At 35.7% G+C, this 25,262-nt stretch overlaps 3 protein-coding genes across 3 annotated transcripts; 1 reads left to right on the forward strand and 2 right to left on the reverse strand.

The window, feature by feature from the left end:
* The first annotated feature begins 3,399 nt into the window (after window positions 1-3,399).
* LOC142624035 (pentatricopeptide repeat-containing protein At3g49710) lies at window positions 3,400-6,210 on the forward strand. Its single transcript, XM_075797535.1, has one exon. The coding sequence runs from the start codon at window positions 3,579-3,581 to the stop codon at window positions 5,748-5,750; it is 2,172 nt and encodes a 723-aa protein (XP_075653650.1). The 5' UTR covers window positions 3,400-3,578; the 3' UTR covers window positions 5,751-6,210.
* Window positions 6,211-8,762: 2,552 nt separating this feature from the next.
* Window positions 8,763-13,771, reverse strand: LOC142624653 (putative pectin methylesterase CGR2). Its single transcript, XM_075798313.1, has 7 exons — window positions 13,501-13,771; window positions 12,431-12,590; window positions 12,163-12,211; window positions 11,890-11,931; window positions 10,295-10,669; window positions 9,626-9,681; window positions 8,763-9,157 (listed from the first exon to the last, which is right to left on the reverse strand). The coding sequence occupies exons 2-7, from the start codon at window positions 12,542-12,544 to the stop codon at window positions 9,005-9,007; spliced, it is 789 nt and encodes a 262-aa protein (XP_075654428.1). The 5' UTR covers window positions 12,545-12,590; window positions 13,501-13,771; the 3' UTR covers window positions 8,763-9,004.
* Window positions 13,772-16,605: 2,834 nt separating this feature from the next.
* Window positions 16,606-25,260, reverse strand: LOC142625898 (GTP-binding protein At3g49725, chloroplastic). Its single transcript, XM_075799645.1, has 13 exons — window positions 24,703-25,260; window positions 24,242-24,306; window positions 24,056-24,118; window positions 23,857-23,946; window positions 23,625-23,737; window positions 21,679-21,747; window positions 20,963-21,107; window positions 20,783-20,838; window positions 20,606-20,656; window positions 20,442-20,496; window positions 20,311-20,367; window positions 17,663-17,782; window positions 16,606-17,532 (listed from the first exon to the last, which is right to left on the reverse strand). Exons 1-13 carry the CDS (start codon window positions 25,145-25,147, stop codon window positions 17,032-17,034), a joined length of 1,830 nt encoding a protein of 609 aa, XP_075655760.1. The 5' UTR covers window positions 25,148-25,260; the 3' UTR covers window positions 16,606-17,031.
* Between the last annotated feature and the right edge of the window lie 2 nt (window positions 25,261-25,262).

Here is a 25,262-nt window from a genome sequence, read left to right on the forward strand (position 1 = left end):
ACTAAATGAAAATCCGGTAAAAATACCACTCTAACTCTCACTAAAATATTGCCTAAAAAATAGGATCACTCTCCTATTGATTTTCAAATCGATTTATCCACTTAAAAATTATATTCTCAAAATAAAAATTATATATAAAAAATAAGACATTTTTTTTTTGCTATAAAATAGGACCACTAAGCCCAACATTTTCATTTTTTATCTCCTTTTTTTTTCCCTCTATCAAGACTTAAACGTTTCTCTCTTCTTCTTCTTCTTCTTTTTTCGGGTTTTCTTTCTTCTAAATTCTAATCCCACATTTTTTTAATTTTGGTTTTTGTTTTTATTTTTTCAAATCTCTTCTTCTTTATTTTTGAATTATTAAAAAAAAGGTGATTTTCAATGTACTCCTTTTTTTTTCTTTTTCTTTTTAATGATTTATTTATGTTGGTGTTTGAATTGTTTTCTTTTTACATCTGTTTGTACTACTTTTTTTTTCATCTAATTGAATTTCTTTTTTATATTCAAAATAAAAATTACTATGCGTGTGGTTAGAAGAGAAAAACGTCTCAAATTGAGATGAATGGAAAATTATGACACGAAAAAAAAAAAAACCTCATCGCATGCGCGAAGCACATGTGATGAGGCTAGTATAAATTAATATTAGCATTTATATATAGATTATAGATTAGTACATAAATAGATTTAGATTGGAGTGAGGATAATTTGGTCACTTAGAAAAAATTTGTATTGTACCACAGACCACTATAAATATCTAATCCAAAACAAGCAAATTATAATCCCACTATAAGTGTGCGTTTCGCTCTAGTTTAAACAGCCAACTTATTTTATTATTCAGTTTATTTTTCTACTATTCATGGTAGGGATGGCAATGGGGTGGGGCAGGGCTGAAGGATGGGATCTTTATCCCCGCCCCGCCCTACATGACGGAGAAAAATATCTCACCCCATCCCCACCCCTTGGGGCCTCGTGAAACCCCACCCCACCTCGTAAAACTCTACTTTTTGTTGATTTTCCCTACAACTAGTACAATTTTTTTAATGAAACCTATTTCATTAATAAAAATATACTTGAAATTACAACTGAATTTATCTCGTTAAATCAAATCAATTTTTAGAAAAAAGTGAATAATATCCAAGCATTTAACAAGACAATCACAAAAAACAAAAAAAAAAACTCATAATATAACACATAAAAAATAAAGATAGAGAACCACATTAAGTAGAATAAAATAATCTAATATTAATATGTTTGTTTAAATAATAGGGTTTTAGAGTATGAAAAATTTACAATTACAACCCTTAGCAACGCGGGACGAGGCGAGGTGGGTCTAAAAAGTCTAAACATCCCCACCCTGTCTCATGGTGTGGGGTTAAAATCTTGCTTTATCCCCACCCCACTACCTTTGCCGGGTGGGAAAAACCCACATGGGGTGAAGCAAGGAGGGGAGGGTTAAGCGAGCCTGGACAAAATTGTCATCCTTAATTCATGGGTCCTACTACACTTTTTAGTACTATTCATGCGTCTCACTGTACTATTTCAACTAACTTTTGTCTTTATTTACAGTACTTTCAGCAAAAAAAAATTTAGTTCCAGCAAAATAAGCAGATCCCAAATAGACTCTAAATTTTCCTAATTTTGAAAAAATTAAGAAAATTTAGGAGGAATTTTATAAAATTGGAAAAGTTTGGAGGCTATGGCCTATGGCCCCCACCCTTCTTAGGGGGTCCACCCCTGTATTTAAGCTTTGCAAACACTATAGAGCTTATCTCACCATATCTAATAAATATATTTCAATATGCACATTTTAAGGTCCATGGGCCCTGCCTGAGGATGATCAAAGGTCCATCTATGTGTCAACCCAAGTTTGACACGTGGGCTAAGACCGAGGAAGGAAGACATCAAGACCACTAAGAATCGGACTAAACTTAGAAAAAGAGGTCCGAGGAAAGGAGGCAAACATGCCCGTCATCCGTGGAGCAAATGCACCTCGGGAGAACCTTACTTAGCTCCTTGCACCAGAGTTGTGTAAGCAACGAAAAAAGAGAAATATTTGGGAAGGTGGCCATCATCTCCACATTCAATACTCTGCACCAATTGAGCTGGCTGCATTTATGAGGAAAATACACCTTAATAGTGACTCAACAGCTCACAACTCTCTCTACCACCTCCAGAAGGGTCCTGATGGGACAATCATCCAAATTTTTCCCTTGAGACGTACAGATAGATGACTAAAATGCAATGAGAAGGGCTATATAAGGAAAGGATCCCCTCTAGAAAAGAGGATGGACATTTTTGTCAAATTGAGAGAGAAAGAACAAAACATCCTATTGTAAAGAAATCAGCTTTGGCTGTTAATGAACAATTCATCCTCGGACCCGCCCGAGGAAGACTTAACACTAAATGTGTGCTTCTTTCGTTCATGTTAATTGCTTTAGTCCTATTATCCTCAAGCTTGTAATCACTTAGCATTGCAGTTGACTCAGAAAGCCCACTCTCTTACAAATTTATTGCATTGCAATTGGCTCGGAAAGACCACTTTCTTACAAATTTATTGTATTGGGCTTAAAGCATTAGAAGTCACTATTTTAAATGGGCCTAGGCTGTTCTTTGGGTTTTATATATATATATATAAAGATCAAAACCCAAAATGCAACATTTTAAATCTTACTTGATTTAGGAGTTTTCAAAACCCAAAATGCAACATTTTAAATCTTACTTGATTTAGGAGTTTGGGGTAGGGATGGCAATCTTGCCCCGCGTTGGTTTTTCTCGCCCTATAAAGGTGGTGGAGTGGGGATGGGGCAAGATTTTAGTCTCGCACCATGGGGCGGGACAAGAATGAGTTTATACTTTTTAGACCCACCCCACCCCGCCCCTCCCCGTCCCCGCCTAACCCTGCATTACTAAAGGTTATAATTGTAAATTTTTCATACCTAAAACCCTACTATTAAAATAAACATATCAATATTAGCTTATTTTATTATACCCAATGTAGTTCTCTGCCTTTATTTTGTTATGTGTTATATTATTATTATTATTATTATTATTATTTTTTTGTGATTGTCTTGTTAAACGTTTGGATATATTAATCAATTTTTTTCTAAAAATTGATTTGATTTGATGAGATAAATTTAGTTGTAATTTCAAGTATTTTTTATTAATAAAATAAGTTTTATTAAAAAAAATTGCACTAGTTGTAGGGCAAATTAACAAAAAGTAGAATTTACAGAGTGGGGCGAGGCTTCGTCGGCTCCAAAGGATGGGAATAGGGTGATAAAGTTTTTCTCGTCATGCAGGGCAAAGTGGGGCGGGAATGAGGCAAGAGAAAATCAAGTGGGGCGAAGACGAATATCCCATCCTTCAGTCCTACCTCATCCTATTGCCATCCCTAGTCTGGGCCGGTTAAGAAAAAGAAGAAAAAAAAGAAGAAGAAGAAGGGAGTCTAGGGTCTCAAAATACTGAAAATAGACTTAACTGCAGTTGAATGCCAAATCCAAAAGGAACTCTTCCTAACTAACTAGTTCCTCGTAAACTTAACTCATGCTCATGCGTTTCCCGGTAAAAGTACGTAGTAGATGAACCAAATTTCATGGTCATGGCCGTGGTCCCTCCAAACCTTTCGTCACCTTTTAAAAACATGCATTGCCCAGAAAGATCTCCTCACTGCCAAGTCCCTCCACACCCTATACATCAAGTCCCTTGTCCCTTCTTCCACCTACCTCTCCAACCACTTCATCCTTGCATACTCCAAATGTGGCCGCCTCTCTGCTGCCCGCAACGCCTTTCACTGCACTTTAGACCCCAATGTGTTCTCTTTCAACGCCATCATTGCTGCTTACGCTAAAGAATCAAGAACTGATATTGCCCACCAACTGTTCGATCAAATGCCGCAACCAGACCTTGTCTCTTATAACACTCTCATTTCTACCTATGCAGATCGTGGTGAACCTGAACCTGCGTTTCGCTTGTTTTCGGGGATGAGGGAGATGGGTCTTGACATGGATGGCTTCACTCTGTCTGGTATGGTCACAGCTTGTTCTGATGATATTGACATGATAAGACAAGTGCACGCTTTGACAGTGTCGGGTGGGTTTGATTCTTATGTTTCGGTTAACAATGCGCTTGTTACTTATTATAGTAAAAACGGGTTTTTGGAGGAGGCAAAGAGGGTGTTTTATGGGATGGGGGAGGTTAGAGATGAGGTGTCTTGGAATTCAATGATCGTAGCGTATGGGCAACATAGGGAGGGTTCAAAAGCGCTGGGATTGTTTCAGGAAATGGTTTGGAGGGGATTTGTTGTTGACATGTTTACTTTGGCGAGTGTTTTGACTGCGTTTACATGTGTGGAGGATTTGTTGGGTGGGCTTCAGTTTCATGCTAAGTTGATAAAGACTGGATTTCACCAGAATTCACATGTTGGTAGTGGTTTGATTGATTTATATTCCAAGTGTAAGGGTGGTATGTCAGATTGTAGGAAAGTATTTCAAGAGATTCCTGAACCAGATTTGGTTCTTTGGAACACAATGATTTCAGGGTTTTCCCAAAATGAGGATTTCTCTGAAGATGCTCTTGATTGCTTTCGGCAGATGCAACGTGTTGGTTACCGCCCTGATGATTGCAGTTTCGTCTGTATGATTAGTGCGTGTTCCAATTTGTCATCTCCCTCTCAAGGAAAACAGATTCATGCGTTGGCAATCAAATCTGAGATTCCTTCAAATCGAATTTCAGTCAATAATGCTCTCGTTGCAATGTACTCAAAGTGTGGGAATCTTCAAGATGCAAGGAAGTTATTTGATAGGATGCCGGAGCACAATACTGTCTCGTTGAATTCAATGATTGCAGGTTATGCTCAACATGGTATTGGAACAGAGTCAATACGTCTTTTTCAGCAAATGCTGGAGATAGATATTGCCCCTACAAGCATAACCTTTATCTCTGTCCTTTGTGCATGTGCTCACACTGGAAAGGTTGAGGAGGGTCAGAATTATTTCAATATGATGAAAGAAAAGTTCAGCATTGAACCAGAAGCAGAGCATTATTCATGCATGATAGATCTTTTGGGTCGTGCTGGCAAACTAAGTGAAGCTGAGAGGCTGATTGAGACAATGCCATTTAGCCCTGGCTCAATCAGTTGGGCTTCGTTACTTGGTGCCTGTAGAACACATGGAAACATGGAGCTAGCAGTAAAGGCTGCCAATAATGTTCTTCAGCTGGAACCTTCAAATGCTGTTCCCTATGTCATGCTTGCCAATATGTATGCCAGTGCTGGAAAATGGGAAGAATCAGCAAGAGTTAGAAAGCTTATGCGAGATAGAGGTGTAAAAAAAAAACCAGGTTGTAGCTGGATTGAGGTGAATAAGAGGATACATGTGTTCGTGGCTGAAGATAGTTCACACCCGATGACAAAGAAAATATACGAATACTTGGAGGAGATGTCAAAGAAGATGAAGCGAGCAGGGTATGTGCCAGATGTGAGATGGGCTTTGGTTAAGGATGATGAAACAGGGCAGGGAGAGAAGGAGATGAGGTTAGGGCATCACAGTGAGAAGCTAGCAGTTGCTTTTGGGCTGATCTCGTCTAAAGATGGAGAGCCTATACTTGTCGTGAAGAACCTAAGGATATGTGGGGATTGCCACAACGCAATCAAATTTATTTCTGCCATTTCTGGGAGGGAAATCACTATTAGAGATACTCACAGGTTTCACTGCTTTAAGGAAGGGAAATGCTCATGTGGGGATTATTGGTGATAAGTATGTGTCTAAACTTCACTATTGCGACAGAGAAAGAGGAGCCCAGTGCTGTATCAGCTCCTGAAGAAGGCATAATATCTGTAACTCATCAATAAAGGGTATCTACCAACCGTTGACTCTGCTCATACTCATGGCACCAACCAAAATACAAAAGCTCATTCAAATTGTCAAGCAATCAATGTGGAACCCAGTGCTGTATCAGCTCCCAAAGAAGGCATAACATCAGTAACCCATCAATCAAGGGTGTCTTCTAACTATTGACTCTGCTCAAACTTATGGCACCGACCAAAATACAAAAGCTCATTAAAATTTTCAAGCAGTTAGTTAAGATTCAGCATAAATCTACATGATTTTCATTCTTGAGCCAATCAAGTTGATAGAGTTTTGATTATTCTTTGACTTTGTTTACTGCAAACCATAACTGATAAGAGTATAGATAGTTCACCTCGTTTTTTTTTTTGTTTTTTTTGTTTGTGCATCTTTCTTTCTCTCGAGTTTTCCGTTGGTCAACAACACAGCTCTCTATAGTAAAATTTATTGAAGTGAACATGAAGCCGAACCTTCTTGTTGAATGGTGAATCCAGGAGTTGATCCCCCAGTAGTGGGGTGCTTAAATGTAGCAAAAAGAATATCATTGTATGGAATATTTGCATTCTGACAGGTTTAATTAGGGGTGTGCAGCCAACCTACCAACTTGCCAAAACCGACCCTACCCAACCCCACCCGCCGGGTTGGGTCGGTTTTTAGGCCTTGGTGGGTTGGGTTGGGTTACAAAAAAAAATTTTGATAGTGGGTTGGGTTGGGTTTGGGTCATAAAATTTCAAACCTACTAAACCCAACTTGACCCACCTATATATTTAATATATATATTTAAAATATATTATATAATTAATAAATTTTTTAAAATAACCAACTCTTCCTATCCTATATAAAAGTCAATTAGTTCATACAAACCCTAATAAATTACTATTATTGTTTAGTCTTTAGTGTAGTTTGCCTTTAAGGAGTTATATTGATACTAATCTTTGAGTTTTTTTAATATATTTATATTTATATTTTTTTCTACTCAATTTAATAATAATAATAATAATAATAATAATAAATTTGTCCAATGCATGGGTTCAACCTGACCTATGTGGGTTGGGTTGGGTTAGGTTGGACTTATGTAATGGGTTGGGTTAATTTTTTTTGACCCACCATAGTGGGTTGGGTCAAAAAATCCTCTCAACCCGACTCATGCACACCCTTAGGTTTAATTTTCCCCATGGCCTTAAACAAGCAGATCCTTTCCCTTGGTGTATTGGAATCATGCGACATCTGTAGAATATATGATTCACTCACAATGGAGCACCTGACCCGGAAATCACCAAATGAAAGGTTTTATAATGCAAGTATGTTTTGTGCGTCCTGATGTCAATGCACAAGCATTTGGTAAAGCTATTTTTTTTGAAGTAGGCAAAATTGTGAACTGTTAGAGTGGAGTAGTTTTGAATTTTTTTTACTTTTTGTCAGTGGCGGCTCCAGGATTGTTTCTCAGGGTGTTCCTCGGTGGGCTTGCTCTGTTACAATTTTTTTTTCTTCAGATTCTCTATTACAATTTTTTATTTTTTAGATTTTAGTTCAAATTTTTTTTTTTTAGCTTTTTCTTTTTGCTTGAAAGCAATGGTATGAATACCGTTTTGGACCTTGTTTCGGTTTGTTTAGTGGAACGGAATATTTTGGTACCGATCTATTTCGACGTACCGTTTCAGGGTGTTTCGGGGTTTCTAAAAAAAATAAAAATAAAAAATATTTATATTTTCTTATACAACATAAAATTATTGATCCAAATAAGTAAAACTCAAATAAACAAATCATTAGTTTTTCTTTTTTGACACTCAAATCATTTAGTTATTACATAACAATTATTGTTTTAGAATATTAAAACATAAATATATAATTAAATAATGAAAAACAACAACAAAAAATAGTAAAATAAGAGTGTATATATGTATATCATATTGGGAAGAGACAAGACTCAATAAATAAATTTGAAATCAAAATCTTTTGTTAGCTTTTTGAGTTTTGTCATTTCCAAAGCTTTGTCATGTGGGTGGGGTCAGCAAGCTAAACGTCTAAAAAACAAACTAAAGAAAAAACTTGACAAAGCAAAAACTAGAGTAAAAAAAGAAAGAAGAGGTAGACTAGCAGGACGTCTAAGACGAAGCAAAGAAGAAGAAGAAGAAGAAGGGGCGACCTTTGCGATAGTTGGATTTGTTTTTTAGGCGTTCGACGCAGTAATGGCATCTTATCTTGACGAGTTTGTTTTAAGAGTTTTTCTTTTTTTCTTCTAAAAACTGGTACCAGCCAAAATGTAACAAATAATCTACCAAAATTTAATTTTATTGGCATAAAATTTTTTTGAGAGTGTTCCTAATTTTTTTGAGGGTGTTCATAATTTTTTTTTATAGGTAGGTAAATAAATTTTTTTTATTATATATATATTAAAAAAAAAAAAAAGAATTCAGGTCAGGGTGGTCCCAGGACCACCCTGACCTATATGTGGCGCCGCCACTGCTTTTTGTTAAGCTAATGTTACTTTACATAGGCCCCAAAAAGGGGTGGGGGATAAAACCGAAAGGCTGGAGTTCTGTTGTGGGAGCGAAGCACAGATTCTCAAAAACTGATGTGCAAGCACAATTCGCATAGGCAAGATGATGGCCTGGATATGTTCTTTTAGAGAGAAGTACGGATAAGAAAACCAGATATAAAAATTTAACACACGGAGGTAAACAATTGATGCTAATATTTTCCATCATTTAAATAAAGGGATATTGACTGTACAATATAGATTACAGAACACAAGTTTATATAATCAAACATTTATGACACTGAATTCAATAACCCACAAAGAAGCATTTTGTATGAAAGCTGAAAATCTTCTTCCCCTCTTTTCGTACTAGTTTTTACTTATTTATCTATTTTGTTTGCATGAAAAATTCCCAAAAATTGTGAATATAACAAGAGAGATTACAGAGAAAAAGAATGCAGGCTATTTTTCCAATTAAATTAATAAATATTTGATTGTATAATGTTAAGAACAAAACATAAGGAATATCATAAACATCTATTGTACCAAAGCTGATAACCTCAAAGAGGGTGCATTTTATATGAGCACTGGACATTTTCTTTTCACTTTTTTTCCTCTTTTGTGGGGTTGTTGCATGAGAGAATCCCAAAAATGATGATAAAATGTAATAAATCTTAAAATATCAATGGTATGAGTTGAGATGGAAAATTTGGCAGCTTGGCTTGTATGAATTCTTGGATGCAGCCTGCTCAAACTTCTTTATGGCAGCTTCATTTTCTTCTAAGCTGGTCTGGACAAAAAAGCGTACCCACCAAGACGAGCTTCGCAATTTTGCCTACAACAGATAAAAAAAGCATAAACTATAGTCAAAATCACATTTAGATATGAGAACTAAAAAATGTTATAGAAACAAATAATATAATATAATACAACAAAAGTAAGCATAAACGGAACAACTTGAGTCCTCTTGATTCTTCCATTTTACTTGGTAATGGTAATGATTAACCAAAAGAATTCGGCAAGGATATGGAAGATGGATTAATGATTTTCCAGACCTCTTTCCTGGCTAGCTCTTAACCTTTTTTTGTATTGCACCATTTGAATTATACAACACAACAATAATTTAATCACTAAATGCTGAACGCTAATATAGTATCCCTATATAGTGCCCCTTCAAATTGGGTCTGCATTGAAAACCAGTGAAGACTTCACCAATAACATGATTGTTAATAAAGTAGTTTTAATCCAACAACACCCCAAGAGCTGAGAGATGCCATACAAGTTGTGATATATGTACACTTACCGGCCGTCCAAATTTAGACAACTCAGCAACTTTAGCCCTCTGTTGACCAGGGTAACCTAAACATAAAATTGAAAAGCAAAGAAAACAAAGATCAGGCTTAATACTTTTTCACATGAATAACCATGATGAAAACATTGGAAAATGAATGCCAGCAATAGATATTTATGAAATTATCGTAAAGGAATAACAGAACCAAGAAAAAACATCTAACAATCATTCAAAGGTGTACATATGCCCAACAGGAAAGTACAATGCTTAAAGCTATAAATTGAAGTATTTCTATTGATTATTGAATACAGGTGAGAAAGTTTGATTACTGTGGAGATTTTTGGCCTAGCTTCCATAGCAAGAGATCTAAATCATTCTATTGACTTTATCTGTATATCTGCCTAGGATAAAAGTTTCCCCCTTGGCTGGTGTGCGCATGAATTAGAGAGAAGGGAGTGAGAGATAGGAGATGTCATTGCTAAACGTCTTTTAGACAATTATTGTATTGCATTAGGTTGCTGATGTATCCATCATAAGTGATGCAGCTAAAAGTGCAATTACTTCTAAACATGAATTTATAAATTTTAAAATAAATAGATAAATAACATATGAATATTTTGTAATGTTGATATTACATGGATAGATAAATTTCTCAAAAAAAGAAAAAAGAAAAAAAAATACCTGTAAAGATAACAAGACCATCAGAAGACACTCTAGCAATTTCTGGAAGGGTCTTGTTCAGGAATTTTGTAGACAGGTAATCCAACGTGTCTGACACAATAACAAGAGAAAAAGATTTTGCTTTATAGGGTAGAGGGAACTTGATATCAGCCACACGAACAATGCCTTTGTGCACAAGACTCTTGCAGATTCCATCAGCATCCTCTATGTCATATGGTTCCACACCCCATGCCTCAGTTTCCTCTTCTTTTAACAATTTGGAGACCACTGAACAAGTATCAGGGCCCACATGCAAAACTTTGCGCATGCTGTCACCATATGCTTTCTTTAGAAAAGGTATTGCTCTCTCAACTTCTGCGGTGCATGAAAAGTCACCTGCAAGATGCAATGAATTTCCACCTTGAATTTAAGAAAATAGTTAAAGGGCCATATTGCTATCAGTGAATTCTTTGCACTGACTTTTTTTTTTGGTGGGGGGGAGAGGAGAATGACTTAAAACCTCAATCTTGGCCAATGAGGATGGAAACTGTATCAGCTTATAGCTTCAAATTCATCAATTATCAATATGGTTCAATTCAAAACACATCTGACACTATCAGAACTTGTTCACTGTTAAATGCTGCATGACACATATATAGGAGCAAAGGACAACCTACTCAAGGTGGTGAATCATAAGGTTACCATGTAAAGCATATAACAGCGAAACATATTGCCTTAAATAACATTTTAAGTTAGAAATTTTCCCTACATAACTTTTTTCTCAGATTACGAATAATAAGATTTTCTAAATTATGGTCCCTTATTGTTTTGGGTTTTTTTGGGGGGGGAGGAGAATGGAGGACATTCAAATCCAGAAACTTTGACCTTGGCATGCAACAAAATCAAAGATTAAAAGCACATTTCAATGATCATCCACTATACTTAACCAAAATAAAGTTTTACTTGATTGAAGGTCTCCACGATATCCTTTTTTTTTATTTGTAAGCAACACATGCATCCAGTGGGTCATGAACCCACAATCTCATCCTCCACCTTACTCTTACAAGGGGAGGGAGCATCATTTGAGCTAGAGTTCATTGGCAAGTTTTATCCCATATTTAGAATACCTGATGCTTCTACCAAAAGCAACACTTGGAGAACATTCATCAATACACAAGCTGCCCATCTTAGTCTATATGTACACCATTGAAATAAGTATTTAATTTGGTTCACAATAAAAGATAAAGGAGGAAGTCGTGCCCTCTCACCTAGGTCCAACTTTCTCTATATGTACACCATTGATATAAGTATTTAATTTGGTTCACGATAAAAGATAAAGCAGGAAGTTGTGCCCTCTCACCTAGGTCCAACTTTCTCTCTCGAAAGAGCATGGACAGGCTTTTCATTATATGCCCATAAGCTTAGGTGCCTCCAATGTACACAAAAAATAAAAATTCTCCCCAATATTTCAAGCAGCTTAACGTCGAGATACAATTGCAAACTATATATATATAACATGCCTAGACCTTTATATGTCATTCAAAAGGAAAAATTAAGCAGCAACATTTTTGTGTGTTGGGGGTGGACGTGGGGGTTGGGAGGCCAAACAAATATACCTTCAATCTTGCTATCTGCTTCTCTACTTCCTCCAAATGCACCTGTATTGTTAAAAATGATATTTTAATTAATGCATTAATTTGATAATAATTAAAATAACTAAAGAGACATTTTGATCTAAAAAGAAAGCACACAAAGAAGTGATTCATGTTGTTCCGTAGCTACATTTGACAGCAAGAAGCCGAAAATGGCATGCCTAACCTATTGAATTTAAAAGGTATTTACCATTTAATGTAATGACAAAGAGTAGTGTACACAAACCAAACACAAACCTGAGCGACGAGAACTTCGAGAAGCATAGCCGATAAGAAGGATTACTCCCTGCAAGTTTCAACCAGGAGACAAAAAGAAGCTATCAGGATTTTAACTAATAACTTTTGCTATCATTTGTACTATTTAAAATACGGGCTTAAAAATGACAGGAAAAATACGATTAGTAAACAAACATGATGATCTCTAGCTGAAATAGCAACTACACACAAATACGGACTAAAATATAAATTGGCAAAAAGATAAGTGATGTTTAGATATGAACAATACCAGAACGACAAGAACTACAGATACTAAGGGAGAAGATTTTGATTTTGAATTTATAACTCCCAAAAACGGAAGACTTCCACCACGCCGTGTGGAGCCTACTTGCCTCCTTGACATAGCCACTTTTGTATAAAACAATGCGTCCACAAAACTGAACTATACCCTGTTTAAAAAAAATTCCATGGCGAAAAATTAGCTTTCACAGGACAACAAACCATATAAACATAGTAAATCTTCACCGGTTAAAGAAGCGTATGGAAGAAACGAATGTGATAAAATCACAGATATTTTTACATAAGCCACTAGTGAAAATTGCAAGATAGAAGTATATTTATACATTCTAATTCACAATCATTAAATTGTTATGTCAAATATATATATATATATATATATATATATATATATATATATATATATATATATTAAAGTTGCATAAACTCAGAGGTGTTTCCAGAAAATCGAGTTTTAGCTGCATTTGTGTATGAAGCTGCTTATCTAAACATGAAGAACTCTATAAGGCATTGTGGGGTTGGTTTGTTTGGAAATGAAATTGAATTGCAGGTGATTGAGCTTTGGCCCCTTCTGTTTAAATATATAAATATTTGACCATATATGGTGTTTTAGCTTCCAAGAAAAGATCCCAATCCACTTTAAGTAACAGCATAATTTAACATTCAATGCCAAATTAAAAAAGATCCAATAAATTCAACACCTTTTTCTTCCCCAATATCTAAGGAAACAAACAAAGAGCTCTGAAAATAAAAGAATACTTAAGATCTCCATTAATCAACTTAGTCATAGTAGAATTATATAAAAAAAAACTGCACTTCAAATACCAAATCCACATCCAAAATCAGAAACAGAAAACAGAATAGACAAAAGTGATCACTCATTCAATACATAGTGACAGAATGCAATGGAAACCATAAACGGTGCACTCAGATCCATATACATATATAAATGATTGCGCGTTAAGAACCAATTGATATCGATTCAACACCATAATGAGACGAGCAAAGTTTTCAATAAGCATGAAATCCGAAAAGAAGCAGAGAAAGAGAGAGAGAAGTCACCTCAGATCAGGAAATGAGCGAAGCGCATTGAGGTTTGGATCTTAGATCTGTTGCGTTGCGTTGCGTTGAACTGTGTGAATGCTCTGCTTTTTTAGTTTGCGATGGAGATTGGAGAGAGAAAGAGAGAGAGAGAGAGAGAGAGAAGTGGTGGAGTTGAATTTAAATGCGAATGGTACTTTTTATGTTGGATGCGACGTGAATTTTGGATACGTTACTGTTTGTTTCACTCTGTGGGTGTGTGTTTGTCTTTGTATGATGATAAACATAACGCGCGCAGCACCACGCGATAATCTTAATAAGTAGTTGTAGTTGTAGTTGTAGTTGTTTGATTAATTTTATGGCATCTTGTGTCGGCGACGTAATATTAATAGAAGATCCATTCTATTTGGCCCATTAATGCCCCATTGCTTTCAGTCCCAGATTCAGATCCAAGTCTAGACTCTGACTGTTTAGCAAAAAAAAAAAGTGTAGACTCTGACTATATGAGTGTGGTCGATATGTTTTTGAGATGGTTACTTTCATAATATTTACCCCATAAATATTAGTTGGTAAGTTATTACAGGTTTTTTATTTAAATTTAATATTAAAATTATTTTTTTATCTATTAGTAACATAAGTAATAACTTGTCATATTAGATTTGTTGTAAAAATATTGTGAAAATAACATTTCTCTTTCCTATTTGGTAGGTTGGGACTATTCTTTTTATTTATTTATGTGGATTTTAGTTAACTCAATTGGTAAAGTCTCGTTGAAACTCTCTCAAAAAAAATCTTTATATATTTATTTATTCTTGTTTTTGGGCTCTCTAACTCCAGCATTATAAATTATTAAAAAAAAAAATTGACAACTTACATCAATGTGCTAAGCTTATAGTGGTTCTCATCTAGGGAAAAATACACTCGCGTATATGTTTCTTCTTTCTCACAATTGGTGGGACTCATAACTAGTGTACTTCCTTCTCGTCTAAGTCCACTATTGACATTATTTTTTTACTTATCACTAACAATTTGTCATATTAAAATGTGTCAAATTTTTTGTCTTTAGATCTTATAATTCTTAAGGTGGGTCTTTTTATAGGTTTGAATCAGCTAATCTATTGAAATTATTTGTGGTCGAATAAGAGATTGGACATTTGACTTCTGTCTCAACCAAAAAACCAAATTAAGAAGTTGATAATAAAGAACAATTGTTATGAGAATGAGACTAACATAAATTGAAATTCTATCCAATCTTTTTTTTAAAATAAAATAAAAATGGAAAAAGTTAAAAAATGCCCCTAAGATATTGATTTTTGAAACATTTAAAGAAATATTTAAAGAGGAAAGAAAAAAAAAAAACTTACTTTTTTTTACAAGAAACACTATGTCCATATTTTCATAACAAATCCTAAATGGTTAGTTGTTACAAGCTGTTATTGGTATGACAAAAAAGTAATTTTAGTGATAAATTCAAATTAGAACCAATAACAATTAACAAACTATGATCTTATGTAAAAGTATTATGAAAATATTGTAAACGTAAAACTTTTATTTTATTTTTTTTACAAATTTTTATGTTTCTCATAAATATTGTATTAAAATTTTCTTAAAATGATTCATAGACAGGAGTTACCTCACCCGTTAAGAGAACCCAAATAAAAATCGGGGTCCTTCTGGTAATAAATCAATAAGAAACCTGTAGTGCTATACAGGTACAGCACCGGAACATAGAATGTGGGATCCTCTCAAGAATGAGTATGACTATGAAATGTGGGCCACTAGGCCTGGGCCACCATCTTCTTTATTCATTTCACGCGTTAATACAGATGGCAAGAATTTTGCAACTGCAACATACATAGCAGTTCTTGTGCCACAACCACCAGGATTTCAAGTTGACGTCAGAGATAAGCGAAAAAATAAATAAATAAATACACATTTATATAGTAATAATAAACTATTAACCGAGACAAATATTTAAAAATTATTATTTTTTAATATATTAAGATATAATCATCTACCAACAAAAACAAAAGACACGAAATACTGTAGTTTTTTAAAACAATCATCTATGAAAAGGGAACTTGACGCTCTTTCAAATCTTTAAAATCATCTATGATTGAATCTAAACTAAATGTTGAAGTTATATCTTTTTCAATGTATAACATCAAAGAGTCCATCAAAAAATCATTTTCCATTTTGTTTCAACAGTTAATTTTGACAACTTTCATAGCTAAAAATGCTCACTCTGTAGTAACAGTAGAAACTGGAAGAGTAAGCACAAGTCTCACCATTCTATAAACAAGTTTGTAATGTTCTAAGTTTTCAGTTCTCACTAACTATTGACACAACTCAAATATACTGTTCAATTTTTTGAACTCTGGATCTTGGACTACATTATGCTCAAAATGGTAAAGTTCGTTTTCCAACACTTGTTTGTCATAATCCGTAAAATCTTATGGATAGAAATTCTTTACCAATAAACAAAGAGCACTACTTCTAAAAGATTTTAATGTCTTTTAAGGTTTTAAAGCTGAGCTAAGCTTAAATAACTCCATTCTATTTTCACGCTTATATAAATAATTAATTAAAAAGTAAAAAAAAAAAAATAAGAAGCATTATTTTGCATGATGTGTTATAATAAAAGGAAGTTTGTAGTCTCTAACAACTCCAATGTCTCTGATTCGGGTCATTGTCATAAAAACTAATCATGCAAGAGTCTCGTATGATTAGGTTTTTTTTTTTTTTTTTTAGATTTACCTGGGCTCTTAAGTCTTGACTGGGCTGGCTAGCTGGAATAGGGGGCCAAGTCATTTTGAGCCGAAGTCTTTTTTTTTTTTTTTTGTTGAAAATTTTAGCTACTAAATTTTTTTTTTTTTGGATCCAGGGGAGCCCGGGTCCCCTCAGGCCCTCACCTGGGTTAGTCTTTGGCCACAACTTATGGCACAATTTGTGCCACATGGGCGACCGTGATACCACAACTCGCTCGTGATGAATTGTGGCACAAGTTATGATACTAGACTTCTTCTACGTTCAAAGGAGAATTACATAGTACAGACAGCCCAATGTTGGGAAGTGGGAATTTCAACAATATCGGAATAAATCTAATGCCAAGATTTGCTACAGAGCTTATTATAATTTATTGCCTAATAAATTGTACGAAAATTTTAACATATTATTGTGTTTTTTGTACACTTTGGGCACTCCAAAGTTCAATATTATATAGGTACAAAAAAACTCAATACAAAGAAGTCGCTTCCAAAATTTAGATAAATGTTGTGTTTCCAAAATTGAAAAGAAAAATTGAACTCTCGAGGCTAGCTCAGCTTGAAGCTGAAGAAGGCATAAATAGAAGACATTAATACACAGATTAAGAAAACTGGGCAAGCTATTGAGCAGTTTCTCCTACCACCCAAGCCAGCTGCTTTAACTGTAAATGATGAAGCTGAGAAGAATTCTCTAAGTTGCCAATTAAGTGTACCAATAGGCATTTTGACTATGAAGCCTTAAGCTAGAAAAGAAGAACGATCCACATAACGTATAGGATAATGCATGTTACTGCTCAACTGCAATGGAATCGTCCTCTGTGCGAGGGGGCCTCCATTTTCGTTCAAATAATCCTCTTCCTACTACTCTTTGGGCCTTCGTCTTCTTGTCTTGGATCCTTAGCTTCTCATCAATAAGTTCAAGCAACTCTTGAAAACCAACTCCCATGATGGCAGATGTTCTGACATGCGGACCAGGTGGACCCTGGGATTGCAAATCCTTATCCGTTATGCAAGTTTTAGAGGACTCGCTTTTTTGGTCATGCTGAGCCCATCCCAAAAGACTTTCTTCACTAGGATTCTCTTCATCAAGCCAGCCATCTGAGTACTCACCCGGTTCATCATCCAAGGTCTCTGCAAGAGACTCTGGTAACTGTTCAGACACAATGTCATCATCATAATCATCAACTGGTTCTTCCGCTGATAGATCAGATGCAATATCATCTTCTTTTTCTGAGGAACTGATGAAGTCATCTTCACCATCATTCATGCCCTCTTCTTGATAATCAATCTGAGCAATTCTCAAAAATCAGAAGAGAGCAAACTATTAAGAACTTTTCCTCCTTTTTTTTTTATTTTTTCCCAGTTTATCCTTCTAATCTGGAGTGGGTGGAAAAGAGGAGAAGATTGAATAGTAATACCTTATTCCAAACTTCAATCATATTCTGAAGCTTCTCCTCAGATACCCCTAACTGCTTAAGAACTTGCAACACTGTTGACCGGTGCTCATCAAGATTAGGGGCAGTAGAGTCCAATACATGCTGCAAGTAAAAAGAAATATATCAGATGTTCATATCATGTATCATGTTTAATATTAATTCCTGGAATTACTATAATTTGATTAATTTCATTGTTGTTTACCAATATTATATCATGTATTGCAAGGTGACAAAGAAATAAAGGTGAAGCACATCATATTGTATAGCGTTATATGTTTTGTTCTAATATAACCATGACAAAGCCCATAGGGAATTTGGTTTTGTTAACGAATCATATTTAAAAGATGACTGGCAAGACAACCGAAGAAGTGAAAGAAGTTTACCAATAAAATTACAAGGGAGGCCACCCCCATGAGGTCATTTTCTTGTTTCTTTAAAGACACCTCTAGGGCAACATGTGATATAGTAAATACCTTTTTTTTTTTTATAGGTAATAACAACTTTATTGATAATGAAAGCACAATGAATTCACGATAGTAAACTCACTGCACTAAAAAGAATACAAACCAATCAAAAAGAGAGACTAACAGAATTAAGAAAATCAATCAAAGAATGACAATGCGTAAACTCCCAAATCCGGGACCACTCAAACAATGTCCTAAGTAGCAAAGACTTTACACAGTCTACAAGTCTCTCAATTTCCTCAAAAGTATGGGCATTGCGTTCCTTCCAAATTAGCCACATAAGACATGCTGGAACCATATATGGTTCCACACTTTTGAAGTGATACAGTAAATACCTTCTTTTATATATTTCATGCTCTCATGCTCAGACAACCGTATGAGGGCTTAATTGACTGGATATGGAGAATATCAGATATTGTCATAACATCTCAAAAGGATTTTTTTTTTTCCTGAGCAGTTAAAGAGAATGGGTCTGGCTCCCCTCCCATTAAAAATCCTCCCATTGCCTCCCATTTTAAAACAGATGAAAGACTCATGGCAACTAATAAATCTGAAGGTCAAAAACATGCCACCTCAAAAAATAATTTATTTCTCTTTCCCAAATCCAACTCCTTCAGCAGCCTCCTTGGCAAACCCACTGCCCACACCAATGACAAGGAGCCATTGGAATGGTACCGGGGCTTTCAGAGATGCCACCACCATGGCACCATGGCTCTCTCTGCTACAACATCCACCACCATGCATCCATTACCAGAGAAATAAATGGAGCACCGATTTGGACCCATTTACAAGAAATCTTCAGTAGAACAAGAGAGAAGTAGAAATCTTTTTAACGTCTAGTATCTGAAATTGGTTGATTGGAAGGTTAGTAGACTCATTTCCATTTGACCCACACACCCCAGCTTTCCAATTATTTTGAATTTGAAAGAATTCATATACAAGCATACATAAACAAAACACACAAAAATAAATAATCATTTCTCCCATTTGAATTCATAGATTGGCCTTTTCTTGCCTCAGAAGTTGAGAGTGAGAAGCTCATGAGTGGGCCTTCCTCAACCTCGTCAGGAAAGTGATTCAGCATCTAGGTTGCACCGACATGCCATTTTTGTAAAAGTACCGGTGTCCGACACGTGTCGGTCTCCAACACAGCGTGGACATGGTGGACACACCAGCAGTGAAAAAAAATTTCACAGATTTTGACAGATGGACAAATCATTACCGTTGATTTTGTGATATACCCTAAAAACAAAAAAGCTTGAGTCTAAGAAGTGAGAAGTGAGAAGTGAGAAGTGAGAAATCATCACCGTGAAACCCACAGCCCAACCCTCCCTCTGTCCACTGTCCGCTGCCCTCTGTCCCTAGCCGGTGCTAGATCAGGCCAATCGGCGAGTTGATGAGCTCCATAGACAATCGTCATGCCCTTTGTCCCTTCCTTTTATGTTTTTAGTTTGATGTTGAATGTAGTCTATTTAAACTCTGTCCCTTCCTTTTATGTTTTTAGTTTGATGTTGAATGTAGCCTATTTAAACTTTTGGTTTGTACTCTAAACATTTTATGTATATTATTGTACTACTTTGGGTGTTAGTTTACTTATTTTTAGTTCTTACATAATTTAAATTCTAGACATAAAAGTATTTTATGTCTAAAAATATTAAAAAATATGCCTAAATATAAAATTTAATTAATTATTTAATTGCCGTACTCATGCCGTGTCGTACCCTTATTTTTCAAAAATTGCCGTACCCGCGTATCCGTACCCGTGTCCGTGTCCGTGCAACTTAGTTCAGCATGTTTGAGTTCGTCGAAGCACTGAGAGAGAAAGGTGAAGAGGTAGAGTGTGCTGTAAGGTGAGAAATAAATTGTCTGACATGGTATATTTTTTAACCTTTAGATTTATTGGTTGCCACGTGACTTTCATATGTTTAAAAATGGGAGGATATATAATGGGAAGGGAGCCAGGCCCAAAGAGAACACATCATATTGTCATAAAATCTATTAAGAAAATTGACTACCCTCAGTAAACTTCAGTAATCTTGTTTTTCTTCTCATATTTTATCTTCTCCTACCCATTTGTTTAACAAAGCAAGGAGAGCAATGAACTATGTGATAAATCTAAGTGATTCTGATCTACAGTAATGAAAGGACAGGCAATTAAAACCATACCACAAGCAGGTCAGCTTCCACCACTTCTTCCAAAGTTGCATGAAACGCATCCACTAACTACAAAGTTAGAATGTATTAGTGACCAAAAAATAGTGATAACCACAAAGCAGTTGTGCAAGCTTTTCCATTACCTGAACAGGCAAATCAGATATAAATCCTACTGTATCACTAAAAAGCACCTTCCTCCTGAACATACACTCAATTGGATTAGTGGAATAAAAACATTAGAAAGGTGAACAATAAATTTCATTTTAAAATTGAGAGCAAACATTTAACTCATTACTGAAAATATTACCCAGAAGGAAGAACAACACTTCTTAATCTTGGATCAACTGTCGCAAACAATCTGCCAAAAATATAAGTTCACATCTCCAGTCAGACAAATGGGGGAAAAGGGATATCAGAAGTCAACAGCTTAAGTAAAACATGGAAAGTAAATTTGAATAATATAGTCAACAAGAGAATAAAATACCGAGCATCACTATACAGATCACTGTCTGAAAGCGCACTAACTAATGTCGATTTTCCCTGGTTACCAAAATAATGTAAAAACATGTCAAAATATATATAAATAAAAAAGTAAACATATCTTGTTTAGATGACATGCATAGTAGCTATGAGGACCAAGTATAATTAGATTTAGACAACCTACAGCATTTGTGTACCCAATTACAGCTACAGTAGCTAAGCCCTGACCATCTGAGCCTCCATGCCTCTTGCGAGCAGCACGTTGCAAAGCTCGAGTACGACGAACCTCTTCAATCTGTGATAACAGATAGCTTCTCCGGTCTAGAATTCTGCAATTATAGTGCCATTAAGTGGACTTATGAATAAATGCAAGTCAATATAATCAGTAAACCATAGATGGAAACCAAATGAGTCTCATATTTCATTAACCAGATAGACTATATAGTCAGTAAGGCTCCATCTGAAATGCTAAACAAAATGCTGCTGCAGGATAAGTTTTAGGAATTGATTACTTAACCAAATTCATATACATACTTGACAACAGGTTCAAGGTAGATATCATAGGCAATGAAACTCCATATGGTGGAAATCTAAATAAATCAAAGGCTGTAAATCCTTTCAAATGAACATCATCAAACATTCGGTAAGGTGAAGCAAAGGTCTTTGACCAGCTTATGTTCCCACATGAAGATGCAAGCACCTGCTTTGATGTTACTATATGAAATGTCCGAAGTTTCAATCAGATACCTTCCACAGTTCCCAATAATGAGCACATTCATTTGGATTAGAACTTTCACCAGGCACAGGATTACAGCCACCACTCAACCAGGAAAAAAAAGGGTACAATATATAGCATCTAGGAATTGTTATAAATTTAAGAGAATAGTATCTTGGGCAAACCTTCGTCTTTGAAGCTGAAGCTCTGTTTCTCCTGCACCGCTTATAAAGCCACGCCCCCCACTTCCTCTCCTGTAATTGTACCCCATTTAGATCAAAAGTTGTTCAAAGATTCAAAGATAAACCAAATGAAACACATGGAAATGTGCATACAAACGGAATATGGGAGATTGATTGTTTATATTTAGCACCAACCACATAGCACCTTGTATTCTTTAGGTGAGCCTTTGTGTGTGCTGTGTGCATCCATTATACTTAAGGTCTCTCCTTTTTTTTTTCAATAAGATTTACCATAAAAAAAAAAAAAAAAAAATGTAGCACTTTGACCTTCAAAATTGCAAAACTAACACCCCCCTCCCCCGCGCGCCAAAAAAAAAAAACCTCTTGAATGTAATACATTATGTCCTAAAACTTAAGAGACAAAGGGTTACATCAAAAGGGCATGAAGCAACCAAAAATTATGTCAAATAAAATTAAGAGTAAAAAAAGGGATAAACTTTACAGCTTAGTTGATGAAACAAAGCTTTAGAGAAGTGCAATTGGAGATCCTCTTGTACCCTATTTGAAAAAATTTTCAAATCAATATATATATATCAAGATGCCACAAAGAATCCTAGATTTGTCTGCCAAAAATAATACAATACAATACAATACAATGCCAAACAAAACAAAAATAAACAAAAAAGAAAGAAGGAGAAGACAGGTCAAGGACCATTGAGGGAGGGGGTAAGATAATCTAAGCCACACTTTTGAGAGGGGTAACAGATTCTATTTTAGCCCAGCTTTTCCAGTTAAGCGAATGAGAGTAGGAAATCAGCATTAAGAACTATAACTAGAAGTCATTCCAAATTCAACCCAAAGTAAAATCTCTAACCTGGTCAGTTTGTCTGAGACCAATCTCCCCACGTTTAAAGGGAAGTTTTCTTTTTTATTTTATTTTATTATTGGTAAGTTACACAAGCACCCAATGGGTCTTGAACTCATGACCTCATCCTCCATTGAGCACTTGTGAGGGGAGGAGGTGCTAGTTGAGCTATAGCTCATTGGTCCCATGTCATAGGGAAGATTGGGACAAAAATTGCAACTTCTGATCATAGGTTGCAATTTACACAAAGTAGGTGAGTCCAAATAGTACGGTTAGTTTACATTAAACCATAAATGGCAATTACTTCAAATTTTCTTCACATCAAGCAAAATGAGCTTGTCCATTTAGAATTTATAAGACTGACCTTTCCAAATCTAAGAATTTATGCCAATACAGAAGTCAAAACTCTTAATTAGCTTTGCTATGTACATGAAATCATTTTCACATGACACTACAGAATTCATGTTAAAGTATATAGAAACTATAATGGCCAATCACCATAAAACATTTATCAAATAAGCTTGGTCTCAAGAAGCAAAGAAAGTGACTTCACATTGTAATATCACCAAATGTGTGTATGGTTTGGATCAAGTAAATGATGAAATCTACAACACATGCATTTTCTGGTCTATTGCCATTTCTAAAGTCTCTCCAAAATAGAGGATAAGGTTGCCTATCAACCACCCTTCCTAAACCCTGCAGAAGCAAGAGCTGTGTGTACTGGGTATGACCTGTTTATTATCTTGTTGAAGCAACAATAAGTAAACAGGTTCCACAGATTATTCTTAAAATCCAAAATACTAATTAAAAAATATTTTCAAAAGAAAAAGAACACGTTCCTTGAAGGGCCATTAAGTAGACAAGAGTGTGAGTAACATCTACTCGGTAGCATAGAGAAATATTTTTTTATTTAAAATGTATTACTCAGCTTTGTTTCACTACATTTTCCGCAATTAGCTTTAGTTCAAATGACAGCACTTCCCCTTCTACAAGCAACATGAAGGGTGAGGCTGTGGATTCAAGATCTACTGGGTGCATATGTAATTACCAACTGTGTCACTACAAATTTTGGCAATGTACTAACCCTCGGGCACTAACGACTTCAGCTTCTCCAGCTGCTCCAAAAGTTAAGCGTCCATCTGCGCTACGTACTCTAACAAGTCGTGTTTTCTTATACATTAGAGCTGCTAATTCAGCCTGTAAAGATCAAAAGAGCACCCAAAAAGAATTATCTTTGAAGCAGTTCTTCCCACACAATCAAATTGAAACCTAACAAAAAAATTCAGAAACATTAAAGTAAAAGCTACCTAGAATACCTGTAGCTTCCCCTCCTTGGTATGAGCATGAGCATTAAATATCTCTATTATAAGTCCCACACGGTCCAGTACAGGTTTATCCCATGCTCGCTGCAATTCGTAATGAGAGTATATATAAGAAATGCACAATCAAAATCCATCTTTTTAGAAACATAAGCAAGGCACTAAAAGCTCAAAATTGTACTTAGACCCGGCTTACCTCCAAATTCCGCTGTTGAATCCCAGACAGTATCGCATTTACAAAAACAGCATCCACTTCACCCTGCTATTCATATAAAGCTTATGTAAAGTTGAAAACTTCTTCAATCGAATCACGTATGCTACAAATGCCATGAACAAAATCCGAAAAGCAAACAATCAAGGTGAAAATTTTAAGGTCTCTTGCCTTTGATTCAGCATTATAAAGATGGCATTTAACTGTGTCCACTGTCCCTGGTCCAAAATACGTGTCTGAAACAAAATAAACACATAAAAATTAAGATAAAAAGCACACATTTATAGACCCAGCAATTGAATACACAAACACTCACAAATTCTAACATAAACCCATTTACATTTATAAAAATCATTTACGATAGCAAAGAAATACCAAATTATTATTGGTGTTGGACTTATCAAAATTGGTATTAATATTTTTTTTTCCTCTTAAATTGTAACTTTCATTGTCAAGTGATCACCACTTTAAGCAAAGCAAAAATTTAAAATTTTTGTTCGACTCTTTGGTGCATCGCGCGGGTTATCGACTAGTTTGCATTTATATTTACAAAAGCGAAAAGACGAGCAGTTTCAATCTCAGTCAGAATCAGAAATGACAATATAACGTTAGAGAGAGAGAGAGAGAGAGACCAGCACGAGGCTTGCGAGATTTGGCAGCGGGGTTTTGAACGAGAATATGTGGAGGCAAAGACTTGTCGAAGAAATCGGAGAGGAAGTAGCCATCTCTCTGTTCTTCGAGAGAGTTCGCGAGGCAGAGAGCTTCGTTGAGCTTTGCCTGCAAGTAGGTATCGGGTCGGAGTCGGGGCTGGACCACGAAGAGCTGAGGAGGGCTATCTGGGTCCCTGTTGAATAGAGATACGACGTCGCCTCCTTCCTCCTCTTTCTCTTTCTCTTTCTCTTTCTTCTGCTTCGACGACGAGTACGGCGACGTGCAAATGCGAATTGAAGAAGAAGAAGAAGAAGAAGAGAGAGTGGGATGAGGCAGAGGATGAGGGTGAGTTTGGTTTGAACAGAGTGAGGTTAAGGTTTGGGTTAGAGACCTCAAGGTCACTGGGGTTCCTGAGGTTCTGATCATTTGAACAATCTACACAATTTCCTTCTTCTTCTTCGATTGTTTGGTCCACGACTGTGTCAGTGTGTGAAATATTGGTTTCGATCCGAACCCGATAACTTGACAAAACCCAAACAAA

Source organism: Castanea sativa, chromosome 2 (assembly GCF_040712315.1).
Source record: "Castanea sativa cultivar Marrone di Chiusa Pesio chromosome 2, ASM4071231v1".
Lineage (NCBI taxonomy): Eukaryota > Viridiplantae > Streptophyta > Magnoliopsida > Fagales > Fagaceae > Castanea > Castanea sativa.